This window comes from Peromyscus californicus, unplaced genomic scaffold (assembly GCF_007827085.1).
Source record: "Peromyscus californicus insignis strain IS unplaced genomic scaffold, ASM782708v3 Scaffold_21__1_contigs__length_65335640, whole genome shotgun sequence".
Lineage (NCBI taxonomy): Eukaryota > Metazoa > Chordata > Mammalia > Rodentia > Cricetidae > Peromyscus > Peromyscus californicus.
Window position 1 is genome coordinate 27,580,936 of NW_026294514.1, and position 21,120 is coordinate 27,602,055.

The following is a 21,120-nucleotide window of genomic DNA, read 5'->3' on the forward strand; positions in this document are numbered from 1 at the left end:
TGCGCGTCAGCGCTCAAGCCCCGCCCCCCAAGGCATTCGATCCGCCCCTCACCAAGCCCGGCCCCTAACCCGGGCGCTCCGGCCCCTGCCGTGACGGTACTGTAGTACACATGCGCACTCTCCATTTTACCGACTTGGGCCCGCCCACCATTTTCCGCTCGCTCAGCCTGGTTGAGCATGCGCAGTTCGTGTCCTTCCAACACCGCCGGCCTTTTCCCGCCCTTCTCTGGCCTTAGGAGGAAAGTCAGAGTTCACGCTCCTCTGGGGATATACCTGCGATGCCAGGGGAATACGAGGACCAGTAGGTTGCAGACGTCATTTTGATCCTGAATCCGAAGTGTCAACGAATATACTCTGGGACTTCTAGCTAGGCCGAGGGCCAGGAGGCGGGAAAGGGCTGTGTGGGTGGAGGGTCAGAGGTGAGAGGTCAGAGGGCTAGCGAAGGGGGAGGAGCGAGCCGGAGGCGGATGGCGGCTCTTCATCGCGGGCTGCACAGTTGCTGAAGCTGGGACGCGGGTCCGGCGCGTCCGGCGGAAGGAGGAGAACGGCGGCCGCTCCCAACATGCACAGCCTGGCCACGGCGGCGGTGAGTGGTTGCGCCCGGATGCCAAGTCTCAGCCTGCTGCCGAGCTCCCAGAGCCGGGCCCCGCGTCCGGCTGCTTCTGCCCGGAGCCGCGAGGTCCCGGAGGCTCCGCACCGCGCTCTGACCCTGGCGGAGTCGGGACCCCCCAGCTATCCCCGCCGTCTCCGTCTCCCCTCCCGGCCTCGCGCGCGGCCTCTCGCGGTCTCTTCCGGAGCCGAGGCCTGGTCCCGTGGCCCCGCTCGGCCCCAGCGCGCTATTCATTTGATTCATTTGCGCTCCCCGTCAGTTTCTGGACGCCGGTTGTGTGCCGGGCGTCGGCGGGGATGAGGATCGTTCCACGGTCGCTCGCTCTGGTTCCGTGCTCCTGGAACTCCTTGCCTAGGCACAGCTCAGTGGGAAGGAAATGGCTTCTAGCTCAGTCCGCTTGCTTTGCATGTAGAAGGCCAGAGACCCGAAGTTCAGGATGATTGCATCTGATTGTAGAGTTCTCTGCGTTTAAAGCCTTCCTCGCACGTCTCGTTTTATCTTTTAACAAGCAAAGCTGATTATTATTATAATACGTTTTATACCTCCCTGAAGCCATGCTATGGCTTTCGGTTACATTTAGAGAAAGTAGACTCCGCGGCCTGTAAGCCTTGTATGATGTGGTCCATAGTCACGTTTATGGGCTTGGTTTCCGTCACTTGCTCCTTAAGCTCCGGCCAAAAGTACATGCCTTTTTCCTCTGCAGGACGCAGTCTCCATTTTCTTTACCTGTTGTTGTCCTTAGGACTGCCTCCATACATATACACAAATCTGCCTTAGAGTATCTTTTTCTGACCATGTTCACAGTAGCTTGTAACCCCAATATTTTCTCTTGAGTATTGATTTCCCAGTGTGTAATTACTGGATTTTTTTAAATTTATTTTTTAACTTGTGTGTTGTCCGTCTCCCTCTCGAGGGGGAACCCTTTACTTGGTTTCCCCCCTACTAGGACATTACTACTGTAAGGTAAGCACTTAACTAATGCTGACTGAATAGCCATTCACAACCATATGGGAAGCAGGATAGTTTAAAAACACTTCGGACAGCAGTGGTGGCTCACGCCTTTAATCCCAGCACTCGGGAGGCAGAGGCAGGCGGATCTCTGTGAGTTCAAGGCCAGCCTGGTCTACAGAGCGAGTTCCAGGACAGGCTCCAAAGCTACACAGAGAACCCTGTCTCGAGAAAACAAAAGAACACTTTCAAGCTGGGCGGTGGTAGTACACGCCTTTAATCCCAGCACTTGGGAAGCAGGCGAATCTGAGTTTGAGGCCAGCCTGGTCTACATAGCAAATTCAGGATAGCCATAGCTACACAGAGAAACCCTCTCTCGAAAAACCAAAAAGAAAAAAAAAGTTCTCAATATGTATTTCTTCAATTTACAGTGCTGTACATAAATTTAAAAACTTGAACATTTGTTACGCTATTTGACCCAAATGGCAGCTCGGACAACTTTAGGATGTTTGGTTAGTGACGAGACTGAAGCATAAAACTTTGAGCCAATTCCTTCACAATCCCTTATTCCCATAGTCCAACCTGCTTGTGTTATTTTGATCTGTGCAAAAAAAAAAAAAAATACCATTTACTAGAAATTGAAAGGAAGAGTGCATGCAGCAATCCCCACAATAACCTAAGTCTTTTGAAGAGACACTTGGTTTATTCTTAATAAAGAAATCTTACGTGTATGTGTTCATATTGTGGGTGTGCATGTGTGGAGACCAGAGTCAACTTTGGAAGTTGTTCCTCTGGGGGAGATAGGGTCTATCTCTTTTTTAATATATAGCAAGGAAACCATCCCTTTAGTTAGGGAGATAGGAAGTACTATTAAAGGACAATGAGGTAGTTGAAATATAATATAGTGTGCTCTTGTCATTATGGAATATATTCTTATGTCTTCGTTATTCTCAAAACAAAATTTGTTTTTTCTATATATTGTGGACAGAAACAGTGAAGGGTTATTTGCAAAATTAGTAAATGTAAAGGGATAAAGGGAGATGGATGGCTGAGCGGGTAAGAGCACTTGCTGCTCAAGAGTGAGACCCTGAGGTCAAATCCCCAGCACTCACATAAAAAGCCAGCTATGACTTCATGCCTGCCACCCCAGAGACAGAAGAATCACTAGGGGTTGCCGACTACCAGCCTAGCACCAGGTTCAGTAAAAGACCCTGCCTCAAAGGAATATGGCCAAGAATGACTTAAGGAGGTCTCTGTGCACACCTCTGCCATGCAATTGTACATATACCACACACACTATGTAAAAAAGTAGAACCTAATGATGTGAGAAAAACTATAGCTAGTAAGATCGGTTGGTGGGTCAGAAGATAAAGATGCTTTGCCTCCAAGCCTGGTGACCTGCGTTCGTCTCCAGAACCCGTGTGATGTGGTTGGAAAAGAGGAAAACTCTCACACGTTGTTCTCTCCCTTTCACGCATGCACCATGGCACATACACACACTAAGTGAATGGAAAAACTAAGTAGTTGGTCGTTGGCTGGGTTCATATACTAGCTAAATGACTTCTTTCTGTTTTAATAAAGTAATACTACTTTTCTATAGACCCCAGGGGTTACTTAGATTAGTGGAAGTATGACATTGAGTCTTCTGTAATTGCTATTTGTTCATGAAACAGCCAAAGTAAACTTTGGGAGAGGCATTAGATACACCTTTAATATAAGGTCGTCATTGATTTCTACTGACAATTTTAGCATCTCTGAACACTTGAATTACTCTGTGTGTGTGTGTGTGTGTGTGTGTGTGTGTGTGTGTGTGTGTGTGTTCATATGCACATGAGTTGCCTATTGATGCATGTGCGGCGGCCAGAGTTCAGTGTCAGATGTCTTTCTCTGCTTCCTGGGTGCTAGGATTTTGGGCAACCACACTTGCAGGCCTTTTTATGTGGGTCTTGGAGACAAGGCTGTACTGACTGAGCCATTTTCCCTGACACCACCTTGTGTCTGTTTTTCTTTTCCTTTTTTTAGATTTTATTTTATGTGTGTGAATGTTTTGACTGCGTGTATGTAACTGGAATTACACATGACTGTGAGTTACCATGTAGGTTCTTGAACCCAGGTCCTCTATAAGAGCACCAAGTGCTCTTAACTGCTGAGCCATCTTTCCAGCCCCCTTTTTCCTTTTTGAGAGAGGGTCTCTCACTGAACCTGAAGCTTCCCATTTCAGTTAGACTAGCTGACCGACAAACCTTTCCCCTGTGAGTTCGGGGGATCTAAGGTGCTGTGTCTTCATGTCTAGCTAGCTTTTGTATGGATGCTGGGGATCCAAACTCGGGTCCTCATGACGAGCTGTAGGCACATACTGAGCCATTTTCCCAGCCCATTTTATTATCTTTGTGTTTAAACTGGTTGACTCCCAGATGCCCTACTCTTTGGCAGGAATGTACTCAATAAAATTGGTTCACTGCTGCCAAACCTCCTATTTAAACTTAGGGCAAAGAATCTAGCTTCTCTTTACTGGTTCACTTTCGTTTATTTGTTTAGTTGTGAGAGAAAGACAGACAGGCACATACAGAGAGAGACAGACAGACAGACAGACACTTGTAGAAGTCAGTTCTATCCTACCATGTTGAGTCGTGGGGATGAAAGAAACTCAGAGCCTCAGGCTTGATGGCAAGCACCCTTAACCAGCTGAGTCACCTCACTGGGCCTACTTTGAATTTTTTTAAAGTCACTTTGAAGCTGACACAAACCTGTAACCCCAAGACTTGGGAGACAGATCAAGAAAGATCACCACAAATTCCAGGCCAATCTGGTCTATATAATGAAACCCTAACTTACAAACAAAAAATTTAAAAATGGAGTCCTCATAAGGACAGTTACTACTTTCAGTGTGATTTTTAAAGTTTTTTAGATCATATTTCTTTATGTTAATACTCAAAGGTACACGTTGTCAAATGTAGTCAGCCTATAATCCTAGCGTACAAGAGGACGAGGCAGAAGGATTGCTGTGAGTTCAAGGCAAGCGTGGCCTGCACAGGGAGTTAAATGAAAGCCCCATGTTGAGCCACCTGAGTTTGAGAGGTAATCTGTCCAGTCTAACCCCATTCTTTCCTTCACTCACTGTCGTACTGGGAAGACAGTGAGCTGTGCTGGCCCTTAAACAGGAAGCTGTTTTCTCTTGAAGAGACTCAACACCACGTTTTCAATTCACCAGAGGAGGAAAATGACTTTTACAGTTTACACATAAATGTTTATTTAAAATCATTTATAAGCCCGGCAGTAGTGGCGCATGCCTTTAATCCCAGCACTTGGGAAGCAGAGCCAGGCGGATCTCTGAGTTCGAGGCCAGCCTGGTCTACAGAGTGAGTTCCAAGACATGCACCAAAACTACACAGAGAAACCCTGTCTCGAAAAAAAAAAATGTTTATTAAGTGCTATGTAATTTCATAACTAGAGAATTTCTCCTAACATCAATGACATTTTTCTTGATACTAAGTTTTCTTTGGGATCTGTTGAACTAAGCATAATAATGTTTGTTTGAAACTTTTACATATTAATTATATGTCTAAATCAATGCTTTATTAAAAGTCATCTTCAGGCTGTGTGCTGGTGGCATACACCTGTAACTCTAAAAAAGAAAGAACATTGTTTTTAATCAGATCTGACTTTCAGGCAGATAAGAAGCAGCATTAGCAAAGAAGTTAAGAGTCCTCTGTTGCCGGACTACTTGTGTTACAGTTGTTTTGAGATAGTCTCATTACATAATTCTAGGTAGCCTGGAACCTGCTGCATAGACCAGGCACCTCAAATTCACAGAGATCTATCTACCTGTTTCTGCCTCCAGAGTGTTGAGATTATAGGCATGAGCCTGTTGCCATCTAAATTTAAGTAACTTCTCTATGCCTTAGCTGTCTTGTCTATGAAATGAAGTTGAGAAGTCTAAAGAAATGCTTCAGCAACTGCAAATTTGTACTGTTCTTACAGAGGACTGAAGTTTGATTCCCATCATTCACATTGGGTGGCTCAAACTGCCTGTAATCCCAGCTCTGAGGGATGCCCTTTCCGGCCTCTGGACACCTACATACACATAAGTAAAATAAGATAAAATTTTTTAAATGATAAGAATAGATAGTATAAAATAGTGCCTAACAATAAGACTATGTGGGGACTAGGGAGATGGCTCAGCAGTTAAGAGCATTTTCTGCTCTTCCAGGGACCCAGGTTCAGTTTCCAACACTAGCATGGCAGCTCACAGCCATTTGTAACTCCAGTTCCAGGGGATCTTGCTCCCTTCTGTGTTGCTTAGACACACGTACCCTTCTGCTGCTAGAATGGCTGCGGAACTGAAGCTCGTGCCTGGGAGGGTCTCATTTCCACCCATTTGAAGAGGTTCTAGAGCAGAGTTATGTGGAAACTGCAACCTCCACCGCTGACTGTGGAGGTGTTGCTGGAGGAGGTGACCGTGTCTTTTGAGGCATTGGTCTTAAGGGTGCCTAGGGCACTGGCCGAGGCACTCTCTGCTGGCACCACATCAACTCTGGGAAGGGGATATATGAGGGCAGGACTTGGTACACAAGTGTGATAACATGCTATATGGTGACTTTCAGGCCAGTTGAGGTACAAGGGTGCTGAATACAAGTTTCAGGCTTGTATTCTTAGTGCAAGAGGAGGAGCAGTTCCTGGAGTTTACTGTGGTGATGTATGTATGACAAGATTTGGGAGAAAGCTGACTGGAAAGAGTATTAACCAGGATAGATACTATATTGCTGATCTAGTTCTTTTGAGTCTTTTAGTTATTGTTATAGGACTTTTTCTATGAGAACTAGGCAAAGAATTTAAAGCTAAAATGTACCCTGTGTTTCCACCATTATTAGTTTTTTTTTTTTTAAGGTGATCTAATGACCTAAACATGTATCCTTTCTTTTTGCAGCAATGTGTTTTGCATACTTTTATTTTTTATGTAGTATGGTCCGTATTGAGCTATGTCTTTTCATAAAGGGCTACATAATATTCCAATATAAAGATGCACCAAGATATATTTAAGTCATCTCTTATTGATAGCTGTTAGTTTTCTGCCTTAAAACATCATAATAGTAAGCATACTGATATATTTTCAGTACAGCCCAAATACACCTATAACATAAACTCCTAAACGTGGGCTCATTAACTGTCAAACAGATTGAGTTACTTTGCATCAAATATTGTGTTTAGTAAAGCTCCTATTATTTAGAAAAATACATTTTTCTAAAGCACTACTGCAGGATAAGCCTTGGTTTAATTGTAATAAATTGACACATGTTTTCTTGTTCTCCCCTGAAGCCTGTGCCTACTGCACTGGCACAAGTGGACAGAGAGAAGATCTATCAGTGGATCAATGAACTGTCCAGTCCTGAGACGAGGGAAAATGCTTTGCTAGAGCTAAGCAAGAAGCGAGAGTCTGTCCCTGACCTTGCACCCATGCTGTGGCATTCATTTGGTACTATTGCAGCACTTTTACAGGTGGGTGTGTGTCCACAAGTAGGGATTTACTCATGTTTGTCACACTTGCGTGGTTTTCTCTTCTTGGCTCAAACGAGTTTTGAAGACTTTAGAAGAATGATTGTTTAAATATCTGTTTTGTTTTTGTTTGTTTATTTGTTGAGACAGAGTTTCTCTTTGTAGCCTTGGCTGTCCTGGAACTTGCTCTGTAGACCAGGCTGGCCTCAAACTCACAGAGCTCCGCCTGCCTCTGCCTCCTGAGTGCTAGGATTAAAGGCATGCGCTACCACTGCCTGGCAAGAGTCAGTTTTTTAAAAGTTGGAGGTATTTGTTAAAATGTATTATTTTGGAGGTTGAATTTAGTTGGTCTGAGAGGTAGGCTTTAAAATCTGTGTTTAACAGGTGAATCTAAGAACTGTGTTGAGAAACAGCCTTTAGAAGTACAACAGGATAGATCTGTATAGCAGGGAAGAACTTAGAGATAGTATAAGGACCATAGATATGGTCTAAGGAAAGAAAATGTTGAGATAAAGGTGTAGCAGCTATCGAATTAAAGGTGGGTATCTGTGTTTTTAAAAAATAAACAGCTAGCCGGGCGGTGGTGGCGCACGCCTTTAATCCCAGCACTTGGGAGGCAGAGCCAGGCGGATCTCTGTGAGTTCGAGGCCAGCCTGGGCTACCAAGTGAGTCCAGGAAAGGCGCAAAGCTACACAGAGAAACCCTGTCTTGAAAAACAAAAAAATAAAATAAACAACTGCATCTGGTAAGGTGACTTCCTGGGTAAAGGCGATCGGTTGCCGCCAAGCCTGACAACCTGAGTTTGATCCCTGGGACCAACACGGGACAAGGAAGATCTGGATCCTGCAGGCTGTCCTCTGACTTCCACGCATGTGCTATGATGTGCACACACACCACACAAACAAACGAGTAAGACCAAGAATAAATAACTGAAATTTGAGTCAGGCCAGAGTGGTGATAGGTGGAACACAAACTAAAAGGGAACAATCCCAAAGTACCAAGGTAGTAGAATAATCATCCTATAAAGTTCCTCCCCAAATTACTAATAATCTTTCAAATTTGTTCAGTAAATTCATATGCCATTCCTGACACATATAGCCAAGAATCTGTAAGTGTTATGGAAGGATTTGCAGCTAAAGTAAACAGAATTGTAGTCCACATAGGTCTCATCATTATAGAGTAGAATACAACTCTAAAAGTTATGTAAGGGTCCCTCAATTGAAAGACTGCTACAGGGACTGGAGAGATGGCTCAGTGGTAAAGAACACTGGCTGCTCTTCCAAAGGTCCTGGATTTGATCCCCAGCACCTGCATTTTGACTTACAACCAGCTATAACTCCAGTTCTAGGGCATCTGACACCCTCTTTCTGATCTCTGTGGGCACTGTATACACATGATGCACAGACATACATGCAGACAAAACACCAACACACATAAAATACAATAAAATAAAGATTAGCTGCAAAATCTAGGAGGAAGTGTAGGGGACCCAGTTGTTTTCATAGCAGTAGTCCCAGAGTCACATGGGGGAAGGTCTTGCCTAGTTAGTCCAGTATGCTTGTGATGAAAGGATAATTCCATTTCTGCAGGAATTAAAGTCGTCTTTTAAACTTACTGTGCTGTGACATTGTGGTAATAATTGTGTGGTTAATTGCTCTCTGGATTCTTGGAATTTTTCAGGAAATTGTAAATATTTACCCATCTATCAACCCTCCAACCTTGACAGCACACCAGTCCAACAGAGTTTGCAATGCTTTAGCCTTGCTGCAGTGTGTGGCCTCCCACCCGGAGACCAGGTAAGTGTTGTGCGCGCATTGATAAGTTGATGGGGGTGGATGATTGTTTCATAGGAGCTTAGATACCCTTGCTGAGTGATCAGAGAAAGGCATGCAGTGTGGTGTGTGGATAGGAGTCTTCAGAACTCTTCCTTTTTTTCAAATTTATCAGTTGGTTTTGGAGTTCCTTGTGGGTATTTGTGGTTAGGGTTGTTTGTTTTTGCTTTTGTTTTTCTGGCTGAGACTGGCCTCCAACTCTTTTTTTTTTTTTTTTTTTTTTTTTTTTTTTTTTTGGTTTTTCGAGACAGGGTTTCTCTGTGTAGCTTTGCGCCTTTCCTGGATCTCGCGCTGTAGACCAGGCTGGCCTCGAACTCACAGAGATCCGCCTGCCTCTGCCTCCCAAGTGCTGGGATTAAAGGCGTGCGCCACCACCGCCCGGCGGCCTCCAACTCTTAAGCCTACTGTCTCTGTCAAGTGCTGGGATTGTGGTTGTATACCACCATACCTACTGTTTTCTTGTTTTTCTTTGACGTACATATTTCTATGCCATTAAGTTTGATAACTATTTTTAGTTTCTGGTTTAGTTACAGATTTGAAGAAAGTGTAATGTTTTAAAATAAAGTAGAATACAATTCCATACTTTCGGCATCATAGAAACAGTTTTCAAAATAGCAAGAAACATAAGCAAATCAACTAATTTAGTGACTTGCTGTGACCTAAGAGGAAAGATTTTGCTTAGTTACCTTAAAAATATTTTCTGACAGTGATTCAATCCCAAATATGAATCCAGAGATTTAAGCTTGACGTGATGATTCATAGCTGTAATCCAGCACTCAGGAGGCTAAGACAAGAGGCTTGCTACAGAGTGAGGCCCTGTTCCAAAAAAAACAAAATTAAGTAATTATTTTATGTTCATTTAAATCAGAATCTTACATCAGTGAAGTTTGATCTAAAAGGATCTCTCTTTTTTTCTTTTTTTGAAACAGTTTCTCTGTATAACAGTCCTGGCTGTCCTTGAACTCAAAGAGATCTCACCTGTCTCTACCTCTCAAGTTCTAGAATTAAAGATATGTACCACCACACCTGGCATTAGCATGCTGTGTGCGCGCATGCTAGAGGGCAAACACGTACCTGCCTACCACTCTTGTTTGGGTGCTTACAGAGACTAGAAAACATCAGATCCCCCTGCAACTGTATTTACCAGAAGCAGTTGTAAAATAACCAAAATGGGTGTTGGAAACTGAACTCAGGTCCCAACAAATACTCTTCACCACAGAGAGCCATCTTTCCAGGCTCCTGGAAGAATCTCTTCACTAATGTAGCCTCTTCTCTCTTCTTCTCTCTTCTCTTCTCTTTTGGAGACAGTATCTCCAGGCTGGCCCCAAACTCATGACTCTCCTAATTTAGGCAGGCCCCTGAGTGCTAGGATTCTATCTAGATGTGCAACGGCACATTGGCTTTATCATTTATGACATGCTCTTTTAAACTATCGTATTTTTGAGTTAATGAGTTTTTAAGGTATTTAGTGGGGACTGGAGGTATTGTGTTGCTTTAATCACCCTAGCCTGAATGGATGTTACACATTAACACCCAGAGCTGAGTATGTCTGATGTGTGGATGAGGGCAAGAGGTATTCTAAACAGTAGACATCTCTGGCCTCTGTAACTGTATGCTAAGTAGCCCTCAACATTTCTTTTTTTGTTTGTTTGGTTTTTTGTTTTTGTTTTTCAAGACAGGGTTTCTCTGTGTAGTTTTGGTGCCTGTCCTGGATCTCACTCTGTAGACCAGGCTGACCTCGAACTCAGAGATCCACCTGCCTCTGCCTCTGCCTCCCAAGTGCTTGGATTAAAGGCGTGCGCCGCCACCGCCCGGCCCCTCAACATTTCTTATTTCTGACAAATGTATCTCCAAACATTGACACATGTCTCCTAGGGTACAAAATTACACATTTCAGAACACTGGTCAAGACTAAAAGCCAATAAAATTCTTTTCTAAAGCTTGCCTTACTCTGTCACACGTATTGTTTCAGGCTTAGAAATTTGATGTTTAGAAATCTACTCTGCTCCAAAGTGTTGAGTTCAGTTCAGGGCAGCTTCCCTGTTCTGTTAATTAAACTTTGGGACATTGAAATTGACTTGGGGGAATGACTGAATAGAGAGTATTACTCTATTCATATACTTCTAGTCTACACAAATAAATAACATTTTTAAAAAGTTTTAAAAAAAAAAAGAAATCCACTCTGGGTTCTAAATGTGGTTGTTTTTCTTTCAGGTCAGCTTTTCTTGCAGCACACATCCCACTATTTTTGTACCCCTTTTTGCACACAGTCAGCAAAACTCGTCCCTTTGAATATCTTCGGCTCACCAGCCTCGGAGTTATTGGTAAGGTTTTTGGGTTTGGTTTTTTTTTTTTTTTTGGGGTGTGTGTGTGTGTGTGTGTGTGTGTGTGTGTGTGTGTGTGTGTGTGTGTGTGACGGTCTCATGTACCATATGCTAACTTCAGGCTCACTATCTAGCTGAGGATACTCTTGAATTTTTTAATTTTTGATCCTCTAACCTCCACCTCCAAATGCTGGGATTTTAGGCATACATCACCATTCTTAATGCCCTGCTGGGGACTGAACCCAGGTTTTTGTGCATGTTAGGCAGGCACTCTACCAACTGAACTGCACCGACAGCCTAGGTAAGTGATTAGGGACATTTTGTAAGCTTGAAATTCTTACAGGCAGTAGTGATCTAAGTTGTGTGTTTTGTTCAGCTTCTTACAGCTTACTCATTTTTTATTTTTTGTCTTTCACATCATCTGATTTACTATAAGTGCATGCAAACTTACCAAGCACCGTTCTCAGTGTTGCTAGTAACAACTGTGAGGATCAATAATCAAGATCTGATTTTAGCATCAAATTATAGAGGGAGTAAAGAATAACTTGATTTTAACTAAGTTGAATGATCTTAGTTAAATAACTCAGAGCCTTGTACTAGGCTAGTGTTTTTAACACTGAGCACTTTCCCCACTTGCTTTATTTTTATTTTTTAAATTTTGACACAACATCTCAGTAAGTTGCCCAGGCTGGCCTTGAACTCAACATCTTCCTGCCTTAGCCTTCCCAATATTGGGATTACACGGGTGACTCTGCAGCTGACTGTTGTTTTTTGTTCAGATGGATACAGAACTGATTGCCTGACACAGAAACTACAGTCTGTGTATCAAATTACTTTAATTCTTTAACTTGTTTTGATGAACAGTGTAGAGTAAATGATTAGAATTTGTTCCTCTAAAATAATTTTGTTTGTCCATATTTTCTTTAGGGGCCTTGGTTAAAACAGACGAACAAGAAGTAATCAACTTTTTATTGACAACAGAAATCATCCCTTTGTGTTTGCGCATTATGGAATCTGGAAGTGAACTTTCTAAAACGGTATATGATTTTAAGTGAGAGTCAACATTGTTTTGGTTCTGGAGCTGCTGCATTGTGGCTCAAGACTCATTTTCTGCCTCCCCAGATTTTTTACCTTCAAAAATGTCTTTTCTCTTAAAATGTATTTATTTGTGTGAGTGTGAGTGACTGTGCCTTGGCACACGTGGAGATAAAGGACAACTTTGGGGAGATGGTTCTCACTTTCCTCCTTGTTGGGCAAGGGCCTCTCTTATTTCTACTGCTGTGAGCTGGTCCACCAGCTTCTGGACAGTTCTCCTGTCTCTCTTTCCCATCTCACTATAGGAGTGCCGGGATTACGAATGCTTGCCACTAAATCTGGCTTTTTACGTGGGTTCTGGGAGTCAAACGGGTCATCAGGCTTACATGGTATCTTAGTTAAAGTTTCTATTGCTGTGATGATATACTATGACAGGAAGCAGCTTGGGGGTGAAAGGGTTTATTTCATTTTACAGCTTGTAGTCCAGTATCCAGGGAAGTTAGAGCGGAAAGTCAAGCAAGCACTGATGCAGAAGTCATGGAGGGGTGCTGCTTACGGGCTTGCTCCATGTAGCTTGTTCAACTTGCTCTCTTAAAGCACCCAAGACCACCAGTCCTCTTATGGCCTCAAAAGACACGTGTACACATAGAGTGCACATAAATTCATACACACACACACACACACACACACACTCTCTCTCTCTCTCTCTCTCTCTCTCTCTCTCTCTCTCTCTCACACACACACACACACACACACACTCTTTCTTCCCTTATCCTCTCCACTCCAACCCCAGAAAAGAAAGGAAAATGATTGTAAGCATAAGAAAAAAAGATGGATATGGTGTTGTGGGCCCTCCCACAACAATCACTAAGAAAATGGTCTACAGGTTTGCCAACCCAATCTTATGGAAGCACTTTTCAGTTGAGTTTCCCTCCTCTCAGATGACTCTAGCTTGTGTTGAGTTGACATAAAACTAGTCAGTACACACACTACTGCTTTTGTTGGTTGAGCAGTCTCTGGGGTCCCTGTATTTTTTCCTCTTTCGTATAAAAATTATTATTAGATCATCATTAAAAACCACAAACCATGGAAGCTGAGGCAGAAAGATTACAAGTTCAAGACCAGACTGAGGTGATAACAAGACACTGTCTCAAAAGACAGACATAAAAGCTCCAGACCTTTCAGAACAATATCTGATTGATAGTTAATTCCTTTGTATGTGTGCTTGCCTGAAGATCTCCATGTGGAGGCTAATGATCACTGTCAGATGTCTTCATTACTTTCTCCACCAGTCTTTGAGACAGAAACATAGAGCTCACTGTTTCTGCTAGAGGGGCTACCAGCCAGTCTAGGGTTGCAGATATGATGTCACATCAGCTTTTACTTGGGTGATAGGGATCCAAACTTGGGTCTTTTGTTTATTGTTTGTTCATTTTGTTTTGGTTTTTGAGACAGGATTTCTCTGGGTAACAGCCCTAGCTGTCCTGGAACTCAGTCTGTAGCCCAGGCTGGCCTTGAACTCAGAGAGTTGCCTGTCTCTGCCTCCTGAGTGCTGGGATTAAAGCCATGTGCCACCACCACCCAGCCAGACTTGGATCCTTATAAGCTGATACAGCAAAATTTGCTCCACTGAGGCATCTTTATGCCAAATCTATCCCTCTGGTTTTCTGTCATATGAAGTGAGGGGTGTGTACTTGAACTTCAGCAAGAGCACGACTGTGTAAAATTCTCACCTCATTTTTCCTTCTGAAAATTCTGTTGCCAAAACCCTTTTGTGTTTTGACATTGAATGTTGTAGTAAAGTTAAAGTCTCTCTTTCCTTTTGTAGGTGGCTTGCTTTTTATATTGTTCTTTTTATTGTTCTAGCCTCTTGTTTCGCCAACTTCAGTTATACTATATTATCTAACGTTTATGTCTATTTTTTCTTATAATCATTTTCTGAGGTTTTTTTTAGGGATGAGAGTTGAGATAGTGTGTGTGTCTGTGTCTTTGTGTCCCTGCATACATCTGTCTGTGTGTACTGCATGTGTGCAGATGCCCTTGGAGGTCAGAACTGAGTAGTAGGTGCGCACTGAAATAAAGGTTCTTGGTCAAGCCTATTATGAATGATATAATAACCTGGGAAGTATTTTTAAAATACAGAGGTGGGGCTGGAGAGATGGGTCAGTGGTTAAGAGCACTGGCTATTTTTGCAGAGGACTCAGGTTCGATACCCATTACCCAGAGTAGCTCACAACCACCTTTAATTCCAGTCCCAGTGGGTCTGATGCCCTCTTCTGTCCTCTGTGAGCACTGCATGCACATGTTGTAAGACATAGATGAAGGCAAAATAACCATACATATAAAATAGACAAATCTTTTTTTTAATATGGGGCTGGAGAAATAGCTTAGTAGTTGAGAGCACTTGCTGCACAATCATGTTCAAATTCCAGTGCCCATATATCAAGCTGGACATCCTGTGCACACTTATACCCCAGCTCTGAGCAAATAGAGATAGGAGAGTCACGAGGGCTTGCTGGCTTCCAGCCTAGAGGAAAACACAAGCCCCAGGTTCAGGTAGAGACCCTGCCTGGAAAGAATAAGCCAAGAGTGACAGACATATGACCCTCTCTTTGGCTTCTGCACAGACTTGCACCCGTACATGGACATATACAGACAAATATGCACATAAATAAAAAATTAATGCCTATAGATGTGCAGGCCTAATTCTAGACCTATTACTGAGTGCTTTTCCAGGGTGGTAAGATTTAGTCAAGTGGATGGGTTGGTTGGTTGGTTGGTTGGTTAATGTTTTTATGTGTGTGTGTGTGCGCATGCCCACAGCACACGTGTGAAGGTTAGAGAACAACTTGTGGGGATGGCTTCTCCGCAATTCCAACATGTCGGTTTTGGGTTTTAAACTCAGGCTCTTGGGCTTGGTGGCAAGTGTCCTTACCCACGGGGTCATCTCACTGGCCCCTGGTTGGTTGGTTGGTTGGTTTAAATACTGCTGGGTAAATATATAACGTAACTATTCAGGAACTAGGCGTTATGCACTCAACTGAACTTTAGCCTGCTTTATAACTATTGGTGCCTTGGAGTACTGGTTTACTGACTACCTCTAAAGGACGGATGTTACCTGGGAAAGATAGAAGGCAATGCTAAAATTCTGAGTTGCTGGGAATGTTCTGTGTTTTAAGCTGTTGTGGTTTGCAGATATGGTATACAGGCTAAAAACTCACCAAGTGACACTCTGTTAGTGAATTTGCTCTTTGCTGTGTATGTTTGTGTTAGTTTCCTATTGCTGCCATGACAAATTAGCAAAATTAAATGGTGGCTTAATTCATAAATTTATTCTTAGTTCTAGAAGCCACAGATTAGTTTCGATAAGTTGAAATCAAGCCATGTAGTGCAGAGCCGTGATTCCTCTAGAGGCTGTAGAGGAAAGTCCCTTTACATGCCTCCCCCCTTTTTTTTTTTTGCTTCTAGAATTGCATTCCTTGTGTTTCATTACACATGGTTCCCTTCTCTATACAGAGCAAGCAGTGGAACTTGTTCACATCTCATTGTCTTGTATTTCCTTCTCCTTTGTGGTTAAATCTCTCTCTCTATCTCTTAGAATGATGCTAGTGATTCTTAGGACCTGTGTGGGTAATCTCTCCAGCTCAAGATCCCTAATTATGCCAGGCGGCCATCCATGGTGCATGCCTTTAATCCCAGCACTGGGGATGCAGAGCCAGGTGGATCTCTGAGTTCGAGGCCAGTCTGGTCTACAGAGCGAGATCCAGGACAGGTACCAAAATACACAGAGAAACCTGTCTTGAAAACAAACAAACAAAAAGATCCCTAATTATATCTGCAAAGACCATTTTTTACATACGAAACAACACTCTCAGGGTGTGACAATTAAGACTTGGCTACCTTTGAGGCATATTATTTGGCCCATCACAGTGATATACCTCAGTAAAACAATAATACTTCTAATGGCACGAAAGAAAGATAATCATCATCCTAATTATCTGCAAGCAAACATTGTGCTCTTGCCTAAGGCAAGGGCATTGCTATGAGTTTGAAGCTAGGTAGCCATGGCTACAGAGTAAGACCTTGTCTCAAAACTTTTCCCCAAAATGATTATCTTGTTTAAATTAGGAGGTTTAGGGAGGAATCATTGGTTTTTGTGGGTTTTTTGTTTTAAGCTCGTTTCAAGCTGGTTTGTGGTACTCACTAAGTACCCCAGGCTGTCCTCAAATTTTACACAATCCTCCTGATGATTGTCTAGGGCTTTCCTTTTTACGTAAAATGAGAATAATGGTATATATTTAATGAGTTCAATAAGAAAAATAAGGCCTTTAAATAGCCTTTAGAAAAAAATCCTGACATACAATAATTGTTCAGTACAATAGTATTTGTTCTTTTTACTCCAGGTTGCCACATTTATCCTCCAGAAGATCCTCTTGGATGACACTGGTTTGGCCTATATTTGTCAGACATATGAGCGTTTTTCCCATGTTGCCATGATCTTGGTAAGTTCTTTACTGTCTCTGCAACTTACTTCTGATCACATAACGTAGTCTCTTTTTAAGTGGCTGAAAACTTAGCCTTCTAACTTGAAATAACTATTGTGGCCATGGTGGTACATGTGTCATCCCAGGATTTATAAGGCAGAGAGAGGCAAGAGGATCACTGCAGGCTTGAGGCCAGCATGAGTTCCACACCAGCCAGGTGAAGAAGTAATGCCCTGTCTCACAAATGCTAGCTGGCATAAAAGTGAGTGAGCACCTTTAATCCCAGACTCCAGAGGCAGAGGTAGGCGGACCTCTGTGAGTTTGAGTCCATCTTCATCTATATAGTGAGTGCTAGGTTAGCCAAGGCCACATAGACCCTGTCTCAAAAAGGAAAAAAATAATACAAATATTGGAAACTTCTATAATGGTTCTTAGATGATCTGATCTCTGGTGTCAATTAGAATTATTTTGTGTTTTCTCCCCCACTCTTGTTTTGGGTAAAACAGGGTAAAATGGTCCTGCAGCTCTCCAAAGAACCGTCTGCCCGTCTACTGAAGCATGTAGTAAGATGTTACCTTCGACTCTCAGATAATCCCAGGTAAAGATTTACAGGACTTAAGAATTTAGGAAAATAGTCTTATAAGTGGATTCCAGTCTCGTGACTCGGGTCCTGTGTCTTGAGGATTAGAAAGAATGTAACTCTGGTTCATCTAAGACAAACCTAAGTTCCTATTAAATCTAAAGTTCTAACTTTAAATACCCACTAGTTAGATCTTCCCATTGTAACTCTGTCCTATCCTGAAATTCCAGACAGCCCAGACAATTTCAAGGGAGGCCATATCATGTGGTTTGGGCTTTCTATGACTGCTCCAAATAATCAGAAAGATAAGTAACTTCCAGAGATCTCTTGGAAAGTTCTGTAGCCCAGGGGCTCTTTACTTAGGCTTGTAGTTCTCTGCTTCCTGTAAGGCATTGAGCTTATTACTTTTTCTTGGTGCATTCAAGATCTCTGCCAGAGTCATGCACTTTGTAGATGTGATGCACTTCAGAAATGTTTGACCTTTTGTCCTGTTAATCCATAATTTATGCTGAAAGCTACATACTCAGATTCTGCCAAGCCACATAATGGAATACTTTGAGTTCCTAGGGATCAGGGAGCTTGATTAAAGTGAACTCAGTCTTCAGCCACTGGGGTTGTTCAAGCACTAGCTAGTCTTTGATCATTTTGTCCTGGTTTTTGGTGATTCCTGTTTTCCCCCAAGTTTACAATATACTTATTAGAAATTCTACCTGTGTGAGTATAAGAGCTGTAACTGTTCAGAACAGCCTTCTGTGCAGTTGACATTTGCCTTTTCAGGCTTCTAGATATTAATGCCACCATAGTTTTTATTATTCATCTCTTTGTAAGGTTTTCAAATACAAGCTGAAGCATTTCTCTTAAAGATATAACTGATGTTAGTATAGATTTAAAATCTATTGATTTACCATACAAATGAGGCCATGTCTGCTGTCAGTGTAAAGATTTTAAAATAATTTCATTTACCATAAGCTATGTCTAATGGCATTTTGATAGTATTTATTATAATAAATCAGAACAACATTTGGACTGAAGTAAACTTGCACCATTTTATTCTGTTTTCCTTTTGCATGAAATTCTCCATTGGAATATGCTGGAAATATTTGTTGACTACACATTCTAGGTGTTTCTGAACCTATGCATAACACTTGCTTTAAGGAATTCTAGTAGATTCTTGATTAACTTGACAAAGCATAGAACCTAGGGAGTTGTGTATTTATATCTAAGAAAGGGGCTCTTCTAAGCCCCCAAATGTGGGTTTATTTGTTGTCTCCCTGGTTGGTTTGTTTGTTTCTGATGTAGGGCACGTGAAGCACTCAGACAATGCCTCCCTGACCAGCTGAAGGACACAACCTTTGCCCAGGTGCTAAAAGATGACACCACCACGAAACGCTGGCTTGCACAGCTGGTAAAGAACCTGCAAGAGGGCCAGGTCACCGATCCCCGGGGAATCCCCCTGCCTCCTCAGTGATCCTCCCTTTCCCTCCCACTGCTCCCCTAAGTTGGGGAGCAGGGGTGGAACCTGTGAGGAAAACAGCTCAGGTTTTATTGCCGACTGGGAATAGACAACCTCAACGCTGAACCGCACTGGAGAAAAGGGGCAAGGTACCCCGCTGAGGTGTGTGGGCTGACTGGAGGTCCTGGATCCCCCTGCTGCTCCCAGGAATTGTGCTCCTGACACAGCAGTCTGCCGCCACAGCCCCAGGAGGGTGTCAACACCAGCAAATGCTGTATTTGCAGCATGCCCAAGACGACCCTGCTCCTGAACCTCTACCTAGCCACTGGTGGAGGAGACATGGTCATAGGAGTAACGCTCTAGGCATGGGGAGCGCCTGGGACCAAGCCGTGTGGCTTTTTTTACTTTGCCTTCCTGGAAGACTCAAGATGTGTCTCTTGATTCTCTCTCTCTCTCAGTATTTGTTTACTTTGGGTTTTTGTTTTTAATCTCAAGAGAGAGGTGTGTTTAATGGACACAAGCTGTAGTTTTCAGCAAAACTTTGTCAATTGGCACTGTTTACAAGTCTGTTAGCTGCATAAGCTCAATAAAAAGTTGGTCTGGGCATTGTATCCCCTCTGGCAGACAGATAGCTGCATCAGGCTGTTGGGCGGACTGGGAGGCAGGGGAAGAGGAAAGCCAAGAATAAGCAGGAGCTCTCAACCTGTTGCCCTCTGCTCCCGTCCTTTCACTTCCAAGCCTGGCTGCCGTGAGGACCTTAACCTTGGTTCTGGCTCTAGCTGCTAGCTTTCCAAACTCAGTGTTTCTTTCCCTTTCTTTTAACCACTTAAACTTTAAGCGGATGTCTTAATTTACCCAGCTTTCCTGGAAGAGTATCGTACTGGGGCAGGAGGGATGGCAGTCTTCAGATCAGGTCTTCAAAGATGATTTCTGGGTATCTTCTCAAGGGAGGCAAGCACCTGGATCCCGGTCGTAGGCTCTGTGATCTCATTCTCCCGGTGTGAGTTTCAACAGCGCCATTTCTCCTCGTGATTATACTTGAAACAGTATTAGCTGAATGAGTTTCTTCAGATTTAAGATGAATGGCTGGACTCTGCTGGCTCAGTCTCCTCTCCCCCTTTAACAGATTTTCTTTGGGCTATGGAAACTACAGGGTTGCCACTAACTGTTGTTTACTTGTTGATAATGTGTCGGAGTTCCCTTCCGTCTCCATGGGCTTGAATCTATAATCGATTGTCAACTGCCTTTCGTTCTGTGACCGTTCCCATGTCAGCGCTTGCTCTTGCTCTCTCCTCCTCATCTCCAAAGATGGGATATTGATCCAGCTCTAGAGAGAGATGAAGTCTTCAGCCATGTCTCACACACTTGAAGATGTCTGTAACGAGTTTGAGGAAGTTCTATAAAGGGATGGATGCTCAAAGAAACCTTTGTAGAGGCATTTGAGCCAACCCAAGGGCTCTTCAAGCCGACTTTCACTAAGGGAGCCGGCCTTGTTAGTTGGCTTCTGTCTCTAGAGCCAAGAAAGTAGGAATTAAGTTGCCTAGACTTAGGAAGGATAGAATAAGCACTTATTCCCCTGCCTTCCCAATTGAAGAAGAGAACCTGGCCTCAGGCCTGAAGAGGAAAGACACTTTAGAGAAAGCCGAAACAACATCAACTTAATAGATGTTTTGACTCACTCCAGTTTGTGATCTGAAAAGTTTAACTAGGGTACCCTGATTTTTGAAATCTGCCTTCCTGCTGAGCCAAAGTTTTGCATTCCTCTCCACTGGGGGGAGCAGCTGAGGCCTGGGGCCTTGCTCCCTGGGACATTCTCTCCATCTTTTGGTGCATTGGCCATGTTACTGTGCCAATTGTGTCTTAATTCACGTCCCATCTGACCTCAGCTGGCCTTGGAACCTGCATAGGAGTTGGATGGGGAGGGGTGTAATGGGTCTCATTCCCTGTGGTTGGTCCTGATGTTGTATGTATTATATAGACACCCCTCCCCTTATTATGTGTTTTCCATCTCTCTCCCTCAACAGGATTAAAATAAAACATGCTCTGTTTTTTTAAATTTTTTTCTTTTAATTGGGGGATTTATTCTGTCAGCATAGAGATATCTAAGCACTTTAATCTGGTGATTGTTGTTGGACCTGCCTCTACCCTGTCTGCTTACACACACAGACTGCCCTGCTAAGAGAGGACAATGGTGGTTCCTTCGTAGTCAGATTTTTAGGTGGCCAAAAGGCAACAGCTGATCATGAAAGCTGTTTGGAGGTCTAGGATGGTAGCCCTAGTGTCTCTTGCACAGGCAGAACCTCACTCCTGGCTTCCATGCCTGAGTAGGAAAGATTTCTATAAGTAAAGAGGTAGTGCTTA

At 43.1% G+C, this 21,120-nt stretch overlaps 1 protein-coding gene and 1 non-coding gene across 2 annotated transcripts; both read left to right on the forward strand.

The window, feature by feature from the left end:
* The first annotated feature begins 171 nt into the window (after positions 1-171).
* On the forward strand, positions 172-20,815 carry Cnot9 (CCR4-NOT transcription complex subunit 9). Its single transcript, XM_052749860.1, has 8 exons — positions 172-586; positions 6,875-7,054; positions 8,732-8,847; positions 11,098-11,207; positions 12,135-12,244; positions 16,646-16,744; positions 17,233-17,324; positions 18,606-20,815. Exons 1-8 carry the CDS (start codon positions 563-565, stop codon positions 18,772-18,774), a joined length of 900 nt encoding a protein of 299 aa, XP_052605820.1. The 5' UTR covers positions 172-562; the 3' UTR covers positions 18,775-20,815.
* On the forward strand, positions 10,889-11,019 carry LOC128118090 (small nucleolar RNA SNORA36 family). The gene has a single exon (XR_008221010.1). It is a non-coding gene; the product is annotated as a small nucleolar RNA SNORA36 family (small nucleolar RNA).
* Positions 20,816-21,120: the final 305 nt, after the last annotated feature.